General features: G+C 47.2%; 1 protein-coding gene across 1 annotated transcript in view; it reads right to left on the reverse strand.

Annotated features, from left to right (window-relative positions):
* Pamr1 (peptidase domain containing associated with muscle regeneration 1) overlaps nt 1-3252 on the reverse strand; it is a 93361-nt gene extending 90109 nt beyond the window's left edge. The window contains exon 1 of the mRNA XM_048443617.3: nt 3008-3252. Coding sequence (XP_048299574.2) covers nt 3008-3083 — 76 coding nt within the window. The 5' untranslated portion in view covers nt 3084-3252. The remainder of the gene's footprint in view (nt 1-3007) is intronic.
* Nucleotides 3253-15226: the final 11974 nt, after the last annotated feature.

Below are 15226 nucleotides of genomic sequence, written 5' to 3' on the forward strand. Positions count from 1 at the left end.
AGAAGTGCTGTTGGAGGAAGTATGTCTCTGGGAGAGGGCTTTGAGGTTACAAAAGACTAACACCATTCCTGTTCTTTCCTCTCTGCCTGCTGCTTGTGGTCCATGATGTGAGCGCTCAGTTACTGCTCCAGCTACCTGCTTGATGCTCTTCCTCTGTCACCATGAACACTAACCCTCTGGAACTATAAGTCCAATTAAACTGTTTCTCCTATTAGTTGCCTGGCTCATGGTACTTTATCACAGCAATAGAAAAGTAACTATGACACTCAAATGCAACCACACATTGTTTTCCCTCTTGCTGAACAGGTCTTAAGTATAGTTAGAGAACTGTTGGTTACCACCGAGGTATCTGTGCCACTACCGCACCTTTAGGATTATTGCACTGCGCTGGTTGTTGTAGCTCACAGGCATCACAGGTGGGTGGGACTACAGGTTGTTTCCCTCCTTTGGAAGCTTGCATGGTGCCTTATGGTGCCCTCAGGGAGGAAGCTTTGGGGTCAGATTCAGCTCAGGGGCCTCAGGGGCCTGTGGTGCAAGTACATCCCCCATGAAATTATTTCCCTGTTGGGATGGCAGGCAGTCTCAGAGTAGATGTTAGGGGAACACCCTCTTCATGCTCCTCACACAACTCCACCCCTGCCAAGGAGGCCAATTTCCATAGTTCTCCTTGGAATGTGCTAACGTATCCTCTATAAAGAACCTCTAAATTTTTTCTGACGGCTCCTCCCTTGCTTACTCTCAACATTCCCATTCTCAGCTGGCTGCTCCTGCTCACTGATGCTTCCAATCATCTTCCCCACTCACATTTGTGTCCACTCCCTACAAGCTAACGTCTGTTGGAAGCGACAGTTGTGAAGTGATCCGTATTGAGATTCCATTTCCCGAGAGCCCCATATTTTCAATGAGGTTTTCCTCTTAGGCAGAGTCCCCGCTGGCAGCGCCGCTGCTGCTGTCTGGTGGAGTCAGCGGAGTTAGGTTTCCCCTCACACTCTGTTTAATGTTAGGTTTATCACTTGGCCCCGTGTTTAGATTCTCCTCCTCCAATGTGAATCACATGTCCGTGAACAACAACTTCCCGGACCAACCCACGGGTTGTTTACATACCAGATACTCTTTTTAGAAAAGCAATTAAAGGAAATGTCCTTCCAAGCTTCCCTTGGTGGGCCCAGGGAGTAGACTCCTTCCCTGCAGGAAGAAATGCTTCCCTTCTCCACACTGCCTTCCGCCTTACCCAGACAACGGGTAATCCTGCTAAACACACGAAGCTGATGCTTGGTTCAGCCAGCGGCTTGGCTGACAGTTCACCTCACACCCTCCTCGGAACTTTTCCATAGTAGAAGGTAGGAGAGAGTCTTAGGTCAACAATAAATGAGTTTTTCAGCCCCTGGGCAATTTGAGCTGTGTTTCCTAACTTGTAAAGGGTGGTGCTGTCTCACTTGTCACAGCACAGGAACTAAGCAGAGGAATGTTAGTGCCACCCTAGGGGTCTGGGGCACTGAGCTCTGGAACTTAGAGGAAGCAGAACCCCCTGGAGTGGGTCTGGGCCACCCAGCACACCCTAGAGATTTGCATTCGAAAGGCAGCAATGAAGTGGGGGTGGGTCTTAATTCTGCATCCTCAAGTGTTTAGGCATTATGAGCCCTGCTTACAGGGCTCCTTCCTTCCTTCAGAACTGTATCTCGGCTGCACAAGATGTTAGTGAGGTGAAATCTGGATGAGACAAGCAAGCCACCTTCAGGCGAACTCCATGTCACTGAGATATACACCCAGACAAACAGCTCCCACCATTTGGGCAATAAATCATTAAGGAAGATTTAGCTGAACACAGGCAGACTCCTGTACATGGAAGTTATTAACCAAACATGGCAAGGGAAGTCTCGTGTTTCTGGGCTTTGTGTTGACACTAAGGGAAGCTTCTGAAGGCTGTGTTCTCTTTCTCTGCAGCCAGCCACTGCATTCAGCACCATCCACTTCTGTGTTTCTCTCGGGACCTTGCCAGTCACCTGCTGGAGCAGAGTACCCTCCCTTTTTGGGGAGCGCAGGGTAGAGCCAGCCAACACAGAAAGACTACCAAAGGGCTCACAGGTGCCCCCCCCCCCAGGGAAGTTTCCCCTCCTAGGCAAATCCCAGCTGTGCTCCTCTGGTGGGCTCTTACCCTCCTGACCCCTCACTACTCCAGCTCCACACTTCGGCCCTCCAAGCAACCCACTAGCAAGGAAGTGTCCTTGCGCCTCCACCTTTCTGCCAGGTGTCTCAGCTCTCCTCACACCTCAGCCTTCAGGCTTCCTCTACCCTCTAACCTCACCTCCTCACACCTCAGCCTTCCAGCCTCCCAAGACAGAAGCAGACAGAGTCCCTGCTTCCCTCTTCTGAGACCTGCCGTTCTCTGACTTCTGGTGCGTGATCTGTCAAGGGCTGCCATAAACCCTGTGATCCCAGCCCCTTATGCCCCTAGAAGCCCATCTCCTGGGAACTGTGGCAACAAATAAGACATATGAGTAACAAAGGAGCCAGGACTCTTTCAAACCAAGCCCTGCACCCCCGGAAACAGCTTGCCCATTTTCTCCAAGCTTCTGCTTCATACTTCCCAGGATGTAGGGTGTTTAATGAGTGAGCACAGCTCCTATCCTGGAGATCTGCTAAGCAGAGTTCCCACCTTGAGACTTTACCAAGCAAGGTTCGTTAATGATATACCCACCCCATCCCTGCTCTCCCAGGAAACTTTGATTTTGCAGATCAGAACCACAAACTCACAAATAATGGACTTCCCGGGGGCAATGTGGTACTTTAAGGAAATAGGCAGACAGACAGACAGAGAGGTTGCATAGGAGCTCTCTTCTTTCGGGACAGTTCCTCGATTAGGGATAAAACATTAGCCAGTTCTTAGGGAGGACAGCAGGAGCATTAGAGTCACCAGCGAACACCCCAAATTATCACTGCCAACAGCTCCCAGCCTGGTACAGCCCCCTCATGAGCCCCCAGGAGGGCTCCCAGTCACTAACAGTACCTCTTGGCAAGGATGAAATGAGAAGGAGCTGCAGGAAAGCGAGCCCCAACTGCGCCCAGCGGTCCAGCTCCATCATTCCTGCTGCTGCGCCGCCGGTGGTGCCTGAGTAGCTGGAGTGACGCTTGGGCGAGAGCAGGGCAGCAGGCTCAGTGCTTGCCGGGACCTCCCCAAGTCCCAGCTGAGCTGGAGCTCGGGTTTCAGCCCGCAGGGCTCTTCCACCCTCCGCGAGAGGGGAACCACCTTCAACCAGAGCGACGTCAGCCCAAAGCTCTCCTCTTAACCCTTGAGAAGCCCGGGGAAACGTGGCCGCGCCTAGAGGCTGGTACACCGCGACCCACGGGGAAGTTGCGGGACACCACGGCCAGTTCGGTCCCGCAGCACTTCCGTTGTCGATCTCTGGTGAGGGTGAGGGTAGCGGTGTGTGGCAGGCAGCACCTGGCTGGAAACAGAAGATAGGAATGGTTCTGGGACCTCTCTGTTTTATGAGCTTAGAACGACGCTGGCTCAAACATCCCACACCACCGCATACCCTGAGCTAGAAAGCTAAACTGAGAAGCTAGGGTTGAAGGCTGGGATAGGAGGCTGGGATGGAGCTGGGATAGGAGGTTAGGATGGGGCTGGGATGGGAGGCTGAGAGGACAGGATGGCAGGCTGATGGAAGTGACTGAGAAAGAGGGCTTGGAAGGCTGGAATGGGAGACTGGGAAAGGTGTTGGTTGTATATTCCCTGAGTCGGTCAGGCAGGGGGTCAGATTAGAAGAGTAACCTGGGGGCCAGTGGGTGGCAGAACTTTTTTACTGTTTACTGTTCAAGTGCTAGGACCTGAGCTTAATCCCTGAAAGCCAGGAAGGAGAGATTCTCCTCCAACCGTGTACCCTCCTCCCCTAATAGGTGATGGGCAGATGTAGGAAAAGCTCCACCCTCAACACTCTACCCCCAAGCTCTCTTTCCCCTTTTCTGGTCCGAGCAATTAAAGTTTAGAAACCAGGCACTTTGAATAAGCAGGCTACTGGGGAAATCCTGACTTCCCACAAATAGCCCTGACTGTGAGTTCATCAGCACAAAGCACTTCCCAGTGCATACAGGAAGGACCCTGGTGCCGCTTTCCCACAAACAGGGAAAGGAGCCGTTGCAAGTTAACTCATCTAAGGTCACACAAGTAAGGGGCACAAGCTAGAGTTTGAGCCTGTGGCTCTCAGACCTACAGGCTGTAGACCTAATATGCTGTGCTATATGGCTTCAAAGGTAAAACTCACATAAAAGCAAGTTTTAATCATTATAGTCAAGACATACAATCAATAGCATTTTCTAAAGATTCTGGAAACAGATAGATTCAGATTTTGAGCAACTTGAATAAGATCACTGGACTATGATATACTCAAGTCTAATGTTGACTGGGAGCTCTGGGCTATGGCAATACTGTGATATCAGATTAAAACACAAAGTTAAGAGAAATGGGTGATTCTTCCAGGCTAAAACTCGTGAGAAAAGTAAAATCACCATCCATGGATGATAGCAGTGAGAATTTTCTAGAAGGAAAACTAAACCCGGACAGTGCCGTTGGGAATAATGTGTGTTTATAAGTTGATCTCAAACCTAGACAACAAAGAAGGCCCTAAGAGATACACACATGGGAAGTAAAAAAAGACAAGATCTCCTGAGTAAATTGGGAGTATGGGGATGATGGGAAAGGGTAGAAGGTGAGGGGAAGAAGGAAAGGGAGAAGAGAAAAATATATGGCTCAATAAAAACAATTTTGAAAAATAAAAATAAATGAGAAAAAAGTTAATCTCAAAACATGCATATGTTCACTATGGTAGCTTGAATGAAAATGGCTCCCCTAGGCCCATAGTGGGTGGTTCTATTAGAAGGTGTGGCCTTGTTGAAGCAGACATGACTTTGTTGGTGTAAATGTATCACTGAGGGTGGATTTTGAGATCTCAGATGCTCAAGCCAGGCCAAGTGTCTCTGTCTCTGTCTGTCTCTCTCTCGCTCTCTTCCTGCTGTCTGCCAGTCTGGATGTAGAACCTTTGGCTCCTTCTCCAGCACCATGTCTGCCTGTGTGCCACCATGCTTCCTGACATGATAATATGGTCTAAACCTATGAACTATATGCAGCCCCAGTTAAATGTTTTCATTTATAAGAGTTGCCATGGTCACAGCATCTCTTTACAGCAATAGAAACCCTAACAAAGACATTCATTTCCTCCAAAGTATCTATAGCAAAGTTAACCAATAAAATGCACTTTAAATGGCTTAGATACATGACAAAGGGATTGATGGATGAATGAATGGATGGATGGATGGATAAATAGGTAGACCAACAAATAAGTGACAGATGACAGATACATAGTAAGCGGGTAGATAAATGATTGATAGATAGATTGATAGATACATACATACATACATAGAGTGATGATAGATAATTGATGGACAGATATACATATAGAGAGAGGGAGGTTAAATAACAGAACCCGCTGACGAGGATGAGTGTGGGGTTTGGATATGGCAATGAACAAGAACAAAGTGTGAGTGTGGCAAGGTGTCTAAATTTTATCCTCCAGTTGTTGGGGCCTTGATAATTTAGCACTGGTCACCAAGCAAAGAAGACAATCACGCCGGACTGCCCATAAGGGCCTGAAACAAGGAGCAAACCATAGAATTGGAAGGGAAAATATGACAGAAACAACTTAAAGGATGGGTGAACACCAGAAATCGGTACAGTTTGGAAAGACAAGAGCCATGCCACAGGGCTCCACTTTCTCCACTCAGGGAGATATGGTGATCACTGTAGCCCAGGGCTAGTGAGAAGAGCAGGTTCTCCATCCATGCATGGGAGTAGGCAGGAGCAATGAAGAGTCTGGAAGAACTCAGCATTCAATGACCCATGTCCAAATCCTTGCTTCATGATTTTATTTTATTTTATTTTATTTTGAGACAAGGTTTCTTTGTGTAGCTCTGGGTGTCCTGGAACTAGCTCTCTGTAGACCAGGCTGGCTTCAAACTCACAGAGATCCGCCTGTTTACACCTCCTGAGTGCTAGGATTGAAGGTGTGCCCCGCCCACCTTGCTTCACCTTCTGACTATATGACATGGAGTGAGCTAGCCCAACTCTCTCAACTTGTCTTCAGTATACAGTGAGTGCGATGGTCAAACCTGTCTTGGAGACTCTTGGAAAATGGAATGAGGTTATACATGCAAGGGTACTGCATGATCAAGCACACACTTACTGTTACAAATAAATGTTAGGCCTTGTCATTGTCTATCCTGAGACTGACCTTGAAACACACGGTGTGGGCTTTCTTCCTCATTATCAGCGTCTTTGTCCAGGATACATTTGCATAAAGGAGCATCAAGAGTGGCATTAAAGAGAAGAAAAGATGACAAAAAGCAAAATGGCTATCTGAAAGAGTGCAAGGCAGAGATTAGAGAAAGGAAGTCTGTTCTGTTGTTGGCCAACCATTCCTGGTCCTTCCGTAATGGCAATGGGACAGAGGTAGCACTGCTTCTAAACACCTGTGGCTATTAGGACCTCTCAAGTCTGCTAACAGTTGACTGGACCATTTTTTTCTTTCCTCTGCCTCCATCACCCAAGCCTCTTTCCCACAAACAGGGAAATGAGTCCTTGAGCGTTAATTCACCTAAAGTCACACAAGTAAGGGGCACAGCTGGGGTTTGAGCCTCTTGCTCTTAGATGTACAGGCTGTAGCCCTACCCACTATGCTATATGGCTTCAAAGGTAAAGCTGCACCAAGCCCCAGCAGCCTCCTCCCTATGGCAGCTGTACCCTAGACAGGTTGGGTTCTGGATGATGAACCTGAAGAGCCACCCAAATATGCCACTCCTACAATAGACTGCACTGAAGCTAACTGAGGAGGCGCTAATGTGAGAAGAACTTAGTGCTCCTTCCATTTGGAAAACCCCACTTATAAAGGAGTCCCCATTTGCTGTCTATATAGGAAAAGCACAAGCTAGTCTTTATAACCCTTATAGGCCTGGATGAACTGATATACAAACCCTACTATCGAGTGCTTGTCTCCCAATAGGTTCTTTATATATTCAATATATTTATGGTTTCTCACAATTGTAGCCCTGAAAACCCATCATCCTTGTCCTTGAAACCTCACAAATGTTTTGTTCTGCTAAGATGCTCTATAAACACTAGGTGTAGTGATGCATTCCTGTAATACAACCCCTGGAAGACCTCCCTGGTCTGTTGGCCAATCAGTCTAGCCTAATGGGTGAGCTCCTAGCCAGTGTCTCAAAGGAGGTGGACAGCATTTCTGAGGATAGCCCGAGCCTGTCCTCTTTATACATGCATGCATACATACTGTACACACATGTGCCATGAGCACGTTAAAACATGCATACACATGTATACTCCCAGGTATATGGATTGTGCATATATTTAGTTTTCCTTTTGTTAATCTGTCTTCTACTGTCCAATTGACAGGACTCCAATCAATGATCACAAAATGGTTAGGGGGGGGAAGGATATTCCCCCTCCTTTCTAAGTCTTATTGACTACATCCTAAGAAAGTCCCGGGTTGCAGTTCTTGGCTTCTATGGAGTGAAGAACTGAAAACACTTCCTCTTCTGTTTCTGGATTCCCCACAAGAGTCTGCACTCTAGTTTGAGCCATTAATTTGAGTTTGCAGGTTTCCTTGGGCAAGGGAACTTGGAAATCATTTTGAAAAAGAAAAAAGAAACCCTCTGTGTACAAAGGCTTGTGAACATTTGTGTGGATAATTGGAAGCAGCAGCCATCAGATAATGCTCTGCTAAACTTCCAAGGAGCCGCTGGGCTGCCGTGACGCTGACTGGGAAAGTCAGTTTATCTGAGGCTGCACAGCGTTACTGAAATCTGTTTTCCAATGAGAGTGTAGATTCCTGTGCTCCCATTAATATCAGCACAACAGAGAGTTGAGTGTTGTTCTAAATCAGATCTTTTAGACAGGGAGTCTCACACCTTCAATCCCAGGACACGGGGAGACAGAGGCAGACAGATCTCTGTGAGTTCAAGGCTACCCTGGACTACACAATATGGATCCAGAAACAGATCCAGGTGGTGGTGGCTCACACCTTTAATCCCACTGTTTGGTAGTCACACACCTTTAATCCCAGCACTAGGAAGGTGGAGACAGACTCAATATGGCTGGGTAGAGAAAGGGATATAAAGGGGAAGAGACAGGAAGTCTCTGGAGTGTGGAGTCTGAGGTTTGGTGAAGTCAGTGCGGTCTAGGCAGTCTGAGGATCGCCCCTTTGATCTGAGCATTGGTAGAGGTAAAAGGTCTCACTAGTTGCTGACTGCTCTGCTTCTCTGATCTTCAACTTTAACCCCTAAAAAAACAAAACAAACAAACAAAAACAGAGAGTCTCATGGAAAAAGGGGACTTAAGAGGGCCTTTGAAAGTTTCAAAATGCAAGTATTTTTGTCCACCACTCTTGAAGAAATAGGAAGCCATAGCCTTCTTTCAAATGTCATCTACAAACTTTCATGAACATTGATCTTGATGAGATTTTTTTAAAAAAACTTGATTAAATATTATTTTTTAAATTTAGGAAAAAAGAGTTCTGTACAGCTAAGCAATTGTTGAGTTCAGGCCATAAACAAGATGTATGCAAGGTCTGTACCCCACCTTTAAAAGAGAGTATTCCTGGAGATGTAGAGATGGGTTGGGGTTAAGAGTACTTGTTGATGTTGCAAAGGATCCGAGTTCCAATCCCAGCACAAATGTAAGGGGTCTCACAACTACCTGTAACCCCAGATCCAGGGGATCCAACACCCTCTCCTCTATGGGCACCTATGCACAGCATGTTCACAGACATACTCATAGATAAAAATAAAATTTTCAAGAAAATAGTATTCTTGACTTAGAACTCACCCTGGATCATGCTCCCTAGTGTTGACTGACCCCTGATGATCTATGGGCTTATGATGTTCTTACTTCCTCCATTTGTCAAGTGGGAAAAATAATGGTATCAGCTCCCATAGGACTGGAACAAAGCGCTCAGAACAGTACCTAAAATCTAACACTTACTTGGTGTATAATAGTGGCATTCATGATTCTTTTTTAATTTTTTGCAGTTATTCATCTATTTATTTGTGCATATGCGTGTGTGTGTGTGTGTGTGTGTGTGTGTGTGTGTGTGTGTGTGTGTAAGTCAGAGGACAACTTCTAGAAGTTGGTTCTCTCCTTCCACCATGTCGCTTCTGACACTCAACCTGAAGTCCATTCAATGTTTTCCTCTATAAGAGTTACTGTGGTCTTGGTGTCTCTTCCTAGCAATAGAAACCCGAAAGCCTTGGCAGCAGTGCCTCTACCCACCAAACCATCTTGCCCACTAGACACCTATGCTTCTTATCCATTTTTACTTGAGAGTAAAAATCCCAAGTAAGAGGTTAAGTATGAAAAAGGCAGAATCATACTCCAGGAAGTAGAAATGACAGACAGGACGAAGAATTATATCCTGCCTAGATGTGGTGATATATACCTTTAATCCCAGTACTCAGTAGGCAGATGTAGGAGGATCTCTGTAAATTCAAGACCAGCTTAGTCTACATAGTGAGTTCCTGGACAGCCAGAGCTACATACATGGAGAGATTCTTTCTCAAAAAAGTGGGGGTGATGGGGAGGAAAGAAAAAACACAAAAGTATTATCTCCTTATAACCAGTACTCAGAATTGAACAATGGGCTGTAGTAGAACGGAGTCAAATCACTCTTAATAGCCACTAACTTTTACATGAGAGGATGAGATGCCTCAATAAAATCTGTCCCACCCCACCCCTGTTGGCACCTCCAGTCCACACATGTACTATACACAGGCAACACCAACATATAAAGACAGTTGGCTGTCTTTACGAATGCCAGAAGTTCCCCATTCTTTAGCCTGTAAGCCTCTGCAGTCCACCTCCACACAGGAGAATCCAGAGGGAAAAACACAGGGTAGAGTGGTCTGTGAAGGGAGTGGGGTAAGTAAGGTTGGTTTCCATCAGCATCGCAAAAACCCGCTTTCAAGTCAACCAGGACAGGAGAAAGAAAAGGGAGCTCTATGGAAAGGAAACGGATCTTCCACTGGAGCCTGCTATGACTGGCCCCACCATGGAATTGTCCAGACTTAATAATTGCCTGCTGTTCTCCTAAACAGCAAACAGCCATGTTTCTGCCTCTGCTCCTCTCCCTTCCTGCTGGGAGTCAGGCTAGGAGAAGGTGCCTCTGTGGTCCTTCTCTGGCCGCATTCTTCTGGCCCTATGTCATGCATGCGAACTGCTGAAAGCCAGCAAGCCTCTCTGCTTCAGAGTCCATGTGCTCCTGCAGCAGCTGGAGAGCCGTGGTCTTGACTTCCACATGTGTATTTATGAACTTCAACTGAAAATAATAGGTGCCTGCTAAACACAGCTTTACAAAAACACTGGCGAATGTCTGGCCATGATCCAAGTGGCTAGCTGATGTGTTTCAAGTAGCTGAACCATTTGAGGTGCGAACACAAAATAAAATCATTTCGTGAGAAGGCAGCAGAGGGTGGAGTTAGATACGACCTCAGTGCACAAAGCGGGCATTGTATGCAGCAGACCCCATACGCACCAAGGAGCTACTGCTCTGACTTTTCTGCCTTGACCCTCTGGGTCTCAGTTTCTATATCTTTAAAGCAAAACAGGACTGGTTGAGACGGCGCCGCGGATAGAGAGACACTTGCAGCCAAGCCCGATAACCTGAGTAGGATCCCTGAGACCCTCATGTTGGAAGGAAAACTGACTTCCACACGTTGTCCTCTGACCTTCATGACATTCGTGTGTGCACGTGCACATGTGTGCACAAACACACACATGATAAACAAATAATTGATAAAATTTAAATGAAATGGTAACAACCTTATAAGTTTGCTTAGAATTTTCAAATGAGTCTGGTAATATCTTACAAAATTGCCAATATCTACCATTACTGTGCCTATATAAAATCCCACTGCAGCTCTTTCCAAAACAATAATCCATTCAAATTGTTAGCTGAAATTAAAAAGTGGGTACTATTTTCCTCGAGTCTATAATTTAAGCTACATTATATTGCTATTGGTTCAAGGCAACAGCACATTTTAAAAGTGTATTTTTTTATACAATTATGCTTTTAGCTGGAGGTCTAGAGGTAGAATATGCATTCGGTGGAAGACAGAAGAGGCTTATTCTAATTGGACCCTGCCCAGGTCCCAGACACACCCCTGCACTGCCAGAAGCCTAGCTTTGAATATCTGGTTCAATCTCACCACATTGTTTACTAGGTTGAGAAGGCTTGTATATAAATCAAGCTGATTCTCTCTGTGGAAGAAAATAAATGATATAAAGCAAATACTAGATAAGCAGTCCCCACTCAGTCATTCAACACAATATTGTATGTTACGTTCATCATTGTAGATCCTAGCAGTATGGCTGTGAGGGAAACCTGCGTGAGTTCCCCCATTCAAGATATACAAAACACACAGGGATAAACTCCTGAGCAATGTGCTAAGTACAACAAGCAAAGACAGAATATCCCTGATGTCAATAACAAGGAGCTCAATCTCCCCTTTGGGTCAGAAACCCTTTCAGAGGAAGAGACATTGTAAAAGACCTAGAAAAAAAAGAGCCAAGGATAGAGAATCAGAATGGACTATTTAATAAGGTGACAAGACCTTGAAAACAATGAACTTTATTCCAAGGACAATGAGAAACAATTGAAAACCAAACAGTTGCTGGGTCATATTGAGCCTCAGAACAGCTCTTTGTGCCGTGCATTCGATTGGGTGCAGAGAAGTGACTTGATGGAAGAGGCGATAAGGAGGTCAGAAAGATGGGACCCATGATTGATGGCGCGTGGAGGATTGAGAGAGGAGCCACGGGCGCTTCTCTGCTTGAGGGCTGTGTGGCTATTACCTTGTGCATGGTAGAGCGCAAAAGGACCCCCTCTATTCAAAGAGAGAGGAGAAAAAGGAGAGAGGGAGAGGAAAAGGAGGAGGAGGGGAGGGAAGAGGCAGCCACCATCAGTTGCCCTGTTGTGTGAGTCAACCTCCCAAGCACAGCCAGTAAGGATGGGTGGTGGGTGTTGCTGCCATATTCAGGGGTGGCCCTGAAAGAGAGAAAGCCGTCTCTACAGATAGAGCTTGCGTGTCACTACTGGTCCTCTGCAGTGAGGGAGGAAAAATCGTCTGATGCCAGCATACACATACAGGCCTAGGGTCCTGCGGGCTGATCGGGAGCCTGAATGGCTGGAGAGGTCCAGAGTGAGGCGCGCAGACAGGTATATGGTCAGGGCACTGAGTGGGACTGTTAAGTATGGCAATAGTGGATGAGAATTCAGTCACCCAGAATAGGCATTGGCCGGTCAAGTGTAGACAGTCCTGAGTCACAATGGATCAACTTAAGGTTGTTTTACTTTATGATGATGTTGAAGTGATGCTGAGTGGGATATTTCTCCTAGGCTAGGGATGAACTATATGATATTACAAGAGATGCTGGCAGAATCAGTGAGCGATAGCTCCTAAGAGGCCACAGGGTCACAAGGGGTGACAACAGACACCTGTGCTGTGATGCTAAACTACGGTGTGCAAGAGGTTGGCTGTGCAAACATGTTTTCCATTATCAGCTTTTAATGGGGTTATCAGGAGCTCTCCCATAGTAAGTCAGAGAAGATCTACAGACAAACTGTGGAACCAGTTAACAATAGCCAGAGATGGGCATCAGCCACTGACACCTGACATGCATGCATGAAGACATGGCCCTGGTGGCTGAGATGGAGGCTAACCAAGGCACAACACCCTGGCCTATAGCTTACAGAAGCCAATCTGACTAATAGTCTGCACATGCCAGAGGGCCCAGAGCTGAGTTCCCACGAGGCGCTTTCAGATCCAGCAGGGCTGAGACAGAGACCAGAGATGTCGTGTTTCTAATAAGGTCCTAAATGATTCCAGTGTGACATCGGTCCTTGAACTGCCACTTGCATAGCGGGGACTGAGATGGACAGATGTCGCCTTCCCTAAGGTCACAGAGGAAAACTCTTCTCATGGGCTCTAAAGGAGTCATGAGCAGGTCAGCAGGGATTGCACTCTCCTCTGGGTAAAACGGGAAAGCAGCAGCCAGAGAGCCTGACCCTTGGGAGCTGGCACCGCACACTGAGTCTGGATGGATTAGGATGGTTTCCAGGCATGCTTTTGGGAATGAAGCCAGGTAGCTTACCAAGGAACAATCATGAACTGGGTTTCCTCTTAAAAGATTCAGGACTGGTGTTCTCTCTTTTTCTCTTCCTCTCCCTCCCCCGCCTCTGTCTCTGTGGTGTGTGTGTCTTTGTGTGTGTGTGTGTGTGTGTGTGTGTGTGTGTGTAGGTGCATGTATGTGGATGGAGGCTAGAAGACATCACTTAACTGCTTCTCCATTTTGGTTTCTGATGGGCTCTCTTACTCACCTGGAACCCCCCAAACAAGCTAAGCTGCCTGACCAGCAAGTCCCAGGGATCCTCCTGACACCCTGCCTCTCAAGTGGGATTCCAAAATTACAACAAGTGGGATTCCAAAATTACAACACCATGCCTGGTTTACCTGGCTCTCTTTAACATGCGTTCTGGGAACTGAACTTAGGTCTCAGCCTTCTCTGCAGCCCAGCATTCATGCAGTCTCTTTTCCTCCACCCTGCTGGCCTGACCATGGACATTAAACCTTCAGTCTTGACTTTCTGTGACCTGGAGCAGAATTCCCACGTGGGGAAGGATGCTGCCCTCCAGAAGCCTTAGAGGTCAGGGGGCATCTGGCAGGGGCCCTGGTAAATCCCAATCTGTCCACACCTTCCTTGTTCTCAGCAAATCTTCTCTCCTCTCCCCCTTCTGCTTCACAGTGGGCCTCCCACAAGCCTCAAGACAACCATCCCTCAGGCTGGACCAGGGCCATGTCACCAGGCTCTGCTGGAATGTCCCTCTGCTAAGCTAGGTCCATTTACCTGTGATTTGGCTCTGGACAGTTTTTCTTATCATGTTTCACTGGAAAATCTGATCTCATTTGAGGTTACTTTCCAGCTCTGTTTCTGGACCAGTAACCAGTGGAAGGCAGCCAGAGAAATGTAAACAGGTAATGAAATGTAACAGGGCCCGCACTTTCATGGCTCTTCCATGCCTCCAGCAAGGCTAGCTTCCTTCGCTGTATGGCCTGTGTCTGTTCTCCCTCACCATGGCAAGTGCTTCAGAGAAACTGCAGTCATTAGACAGTCAAGTGCACCTGCTGGACCAAGTTCCGGAAGGAGGGCACGTCAGGGTCAGCCTAGAGGTGGTAGATGGGGTGAAAGTCTGGCCAGAAGCCCAGAGGGGCCCATAAATCACACAGGTTTCCAGAGGCCAGGCACACTCTTGGGTGTCAGGTGAGACCCCACCTGCAGCTGAACCACAAGATGCTATTAAACAGTGGCCCCATGGGGCTTCTACAAGTGCGCTGGGTTTCTTATACCCTGGAAACAATTTACTGCCCTTGTCTGTTCTTTCTCATTGAGGTTCTCTGCAAAGCCTCTCTTTTTTTCACACTCGCTTCGGTTTCTCATTTTCTTGCGCCCACGTCTTTCTGCCCTTCCTCTATCCTCTCTGCTTCCCGTTTGCTTTTCTCCTTTTCTTTTTGCTCCTGATCACTTCTCTCTCCTTCTCCTTCCTACAGGAAGGCAAGGCCTAAATACGAGGCCATACTGGAACATTCTCGACTGGGAGGGGTTTTGTAAGCAGAACTGATACCCTGCAGAGCGTTTAGAACCAGTGAGTTCCGTCATTGTTCTCCGCTTCTATTATTTCCTTCCCTTTAGCTTCTGCTCACCTCTCCTGACACCACCCCCAGAGACCACCCCTACAAGCCTCACCCAGTCCTGCTACAGCTCAGATCTGAAGGCATCCCTGCTTGTGCTGCAGCCATTGACTGGCACCTCACAGGCTCTCACAGGCTCGCACGAGGAATCCGGATCCTCCAGGGTTGTCTGTCGTCACTGGGAAAACTGTTCCACTGAAATCATCATTGCTGGAGCCAGGGAGATGGCTCAGTGGGTAACACACATGCTAGGTAAGCATGGGACTGGAGGTTGGATCCCTAGCACCCACATAAATTCTCAGCAGTCATAGCCATCTATCTCTGTAATCCTAGCTCTGCAGAGGACAGGAGACCCCCATAGCAATCTGGCTACCTAGAATACTAAATTAATGAGCTCTGTGTTCAAGTGAGAGGCCTGTTT

This window comes from Myodes glareolus, chromosome 10, assembly GCF_982192425.1.
Source record: "Myodes glareolus chromosome 10, mMyoGla1.1, whole genome shotgun sequence".
Taxonomy (NCBI): domain Eukaryota; kingdom Metazoa; phylum Chordata; class Mammalia; order Rodentia; family Cricetidae; genus Myodes; species Myodes glareolus.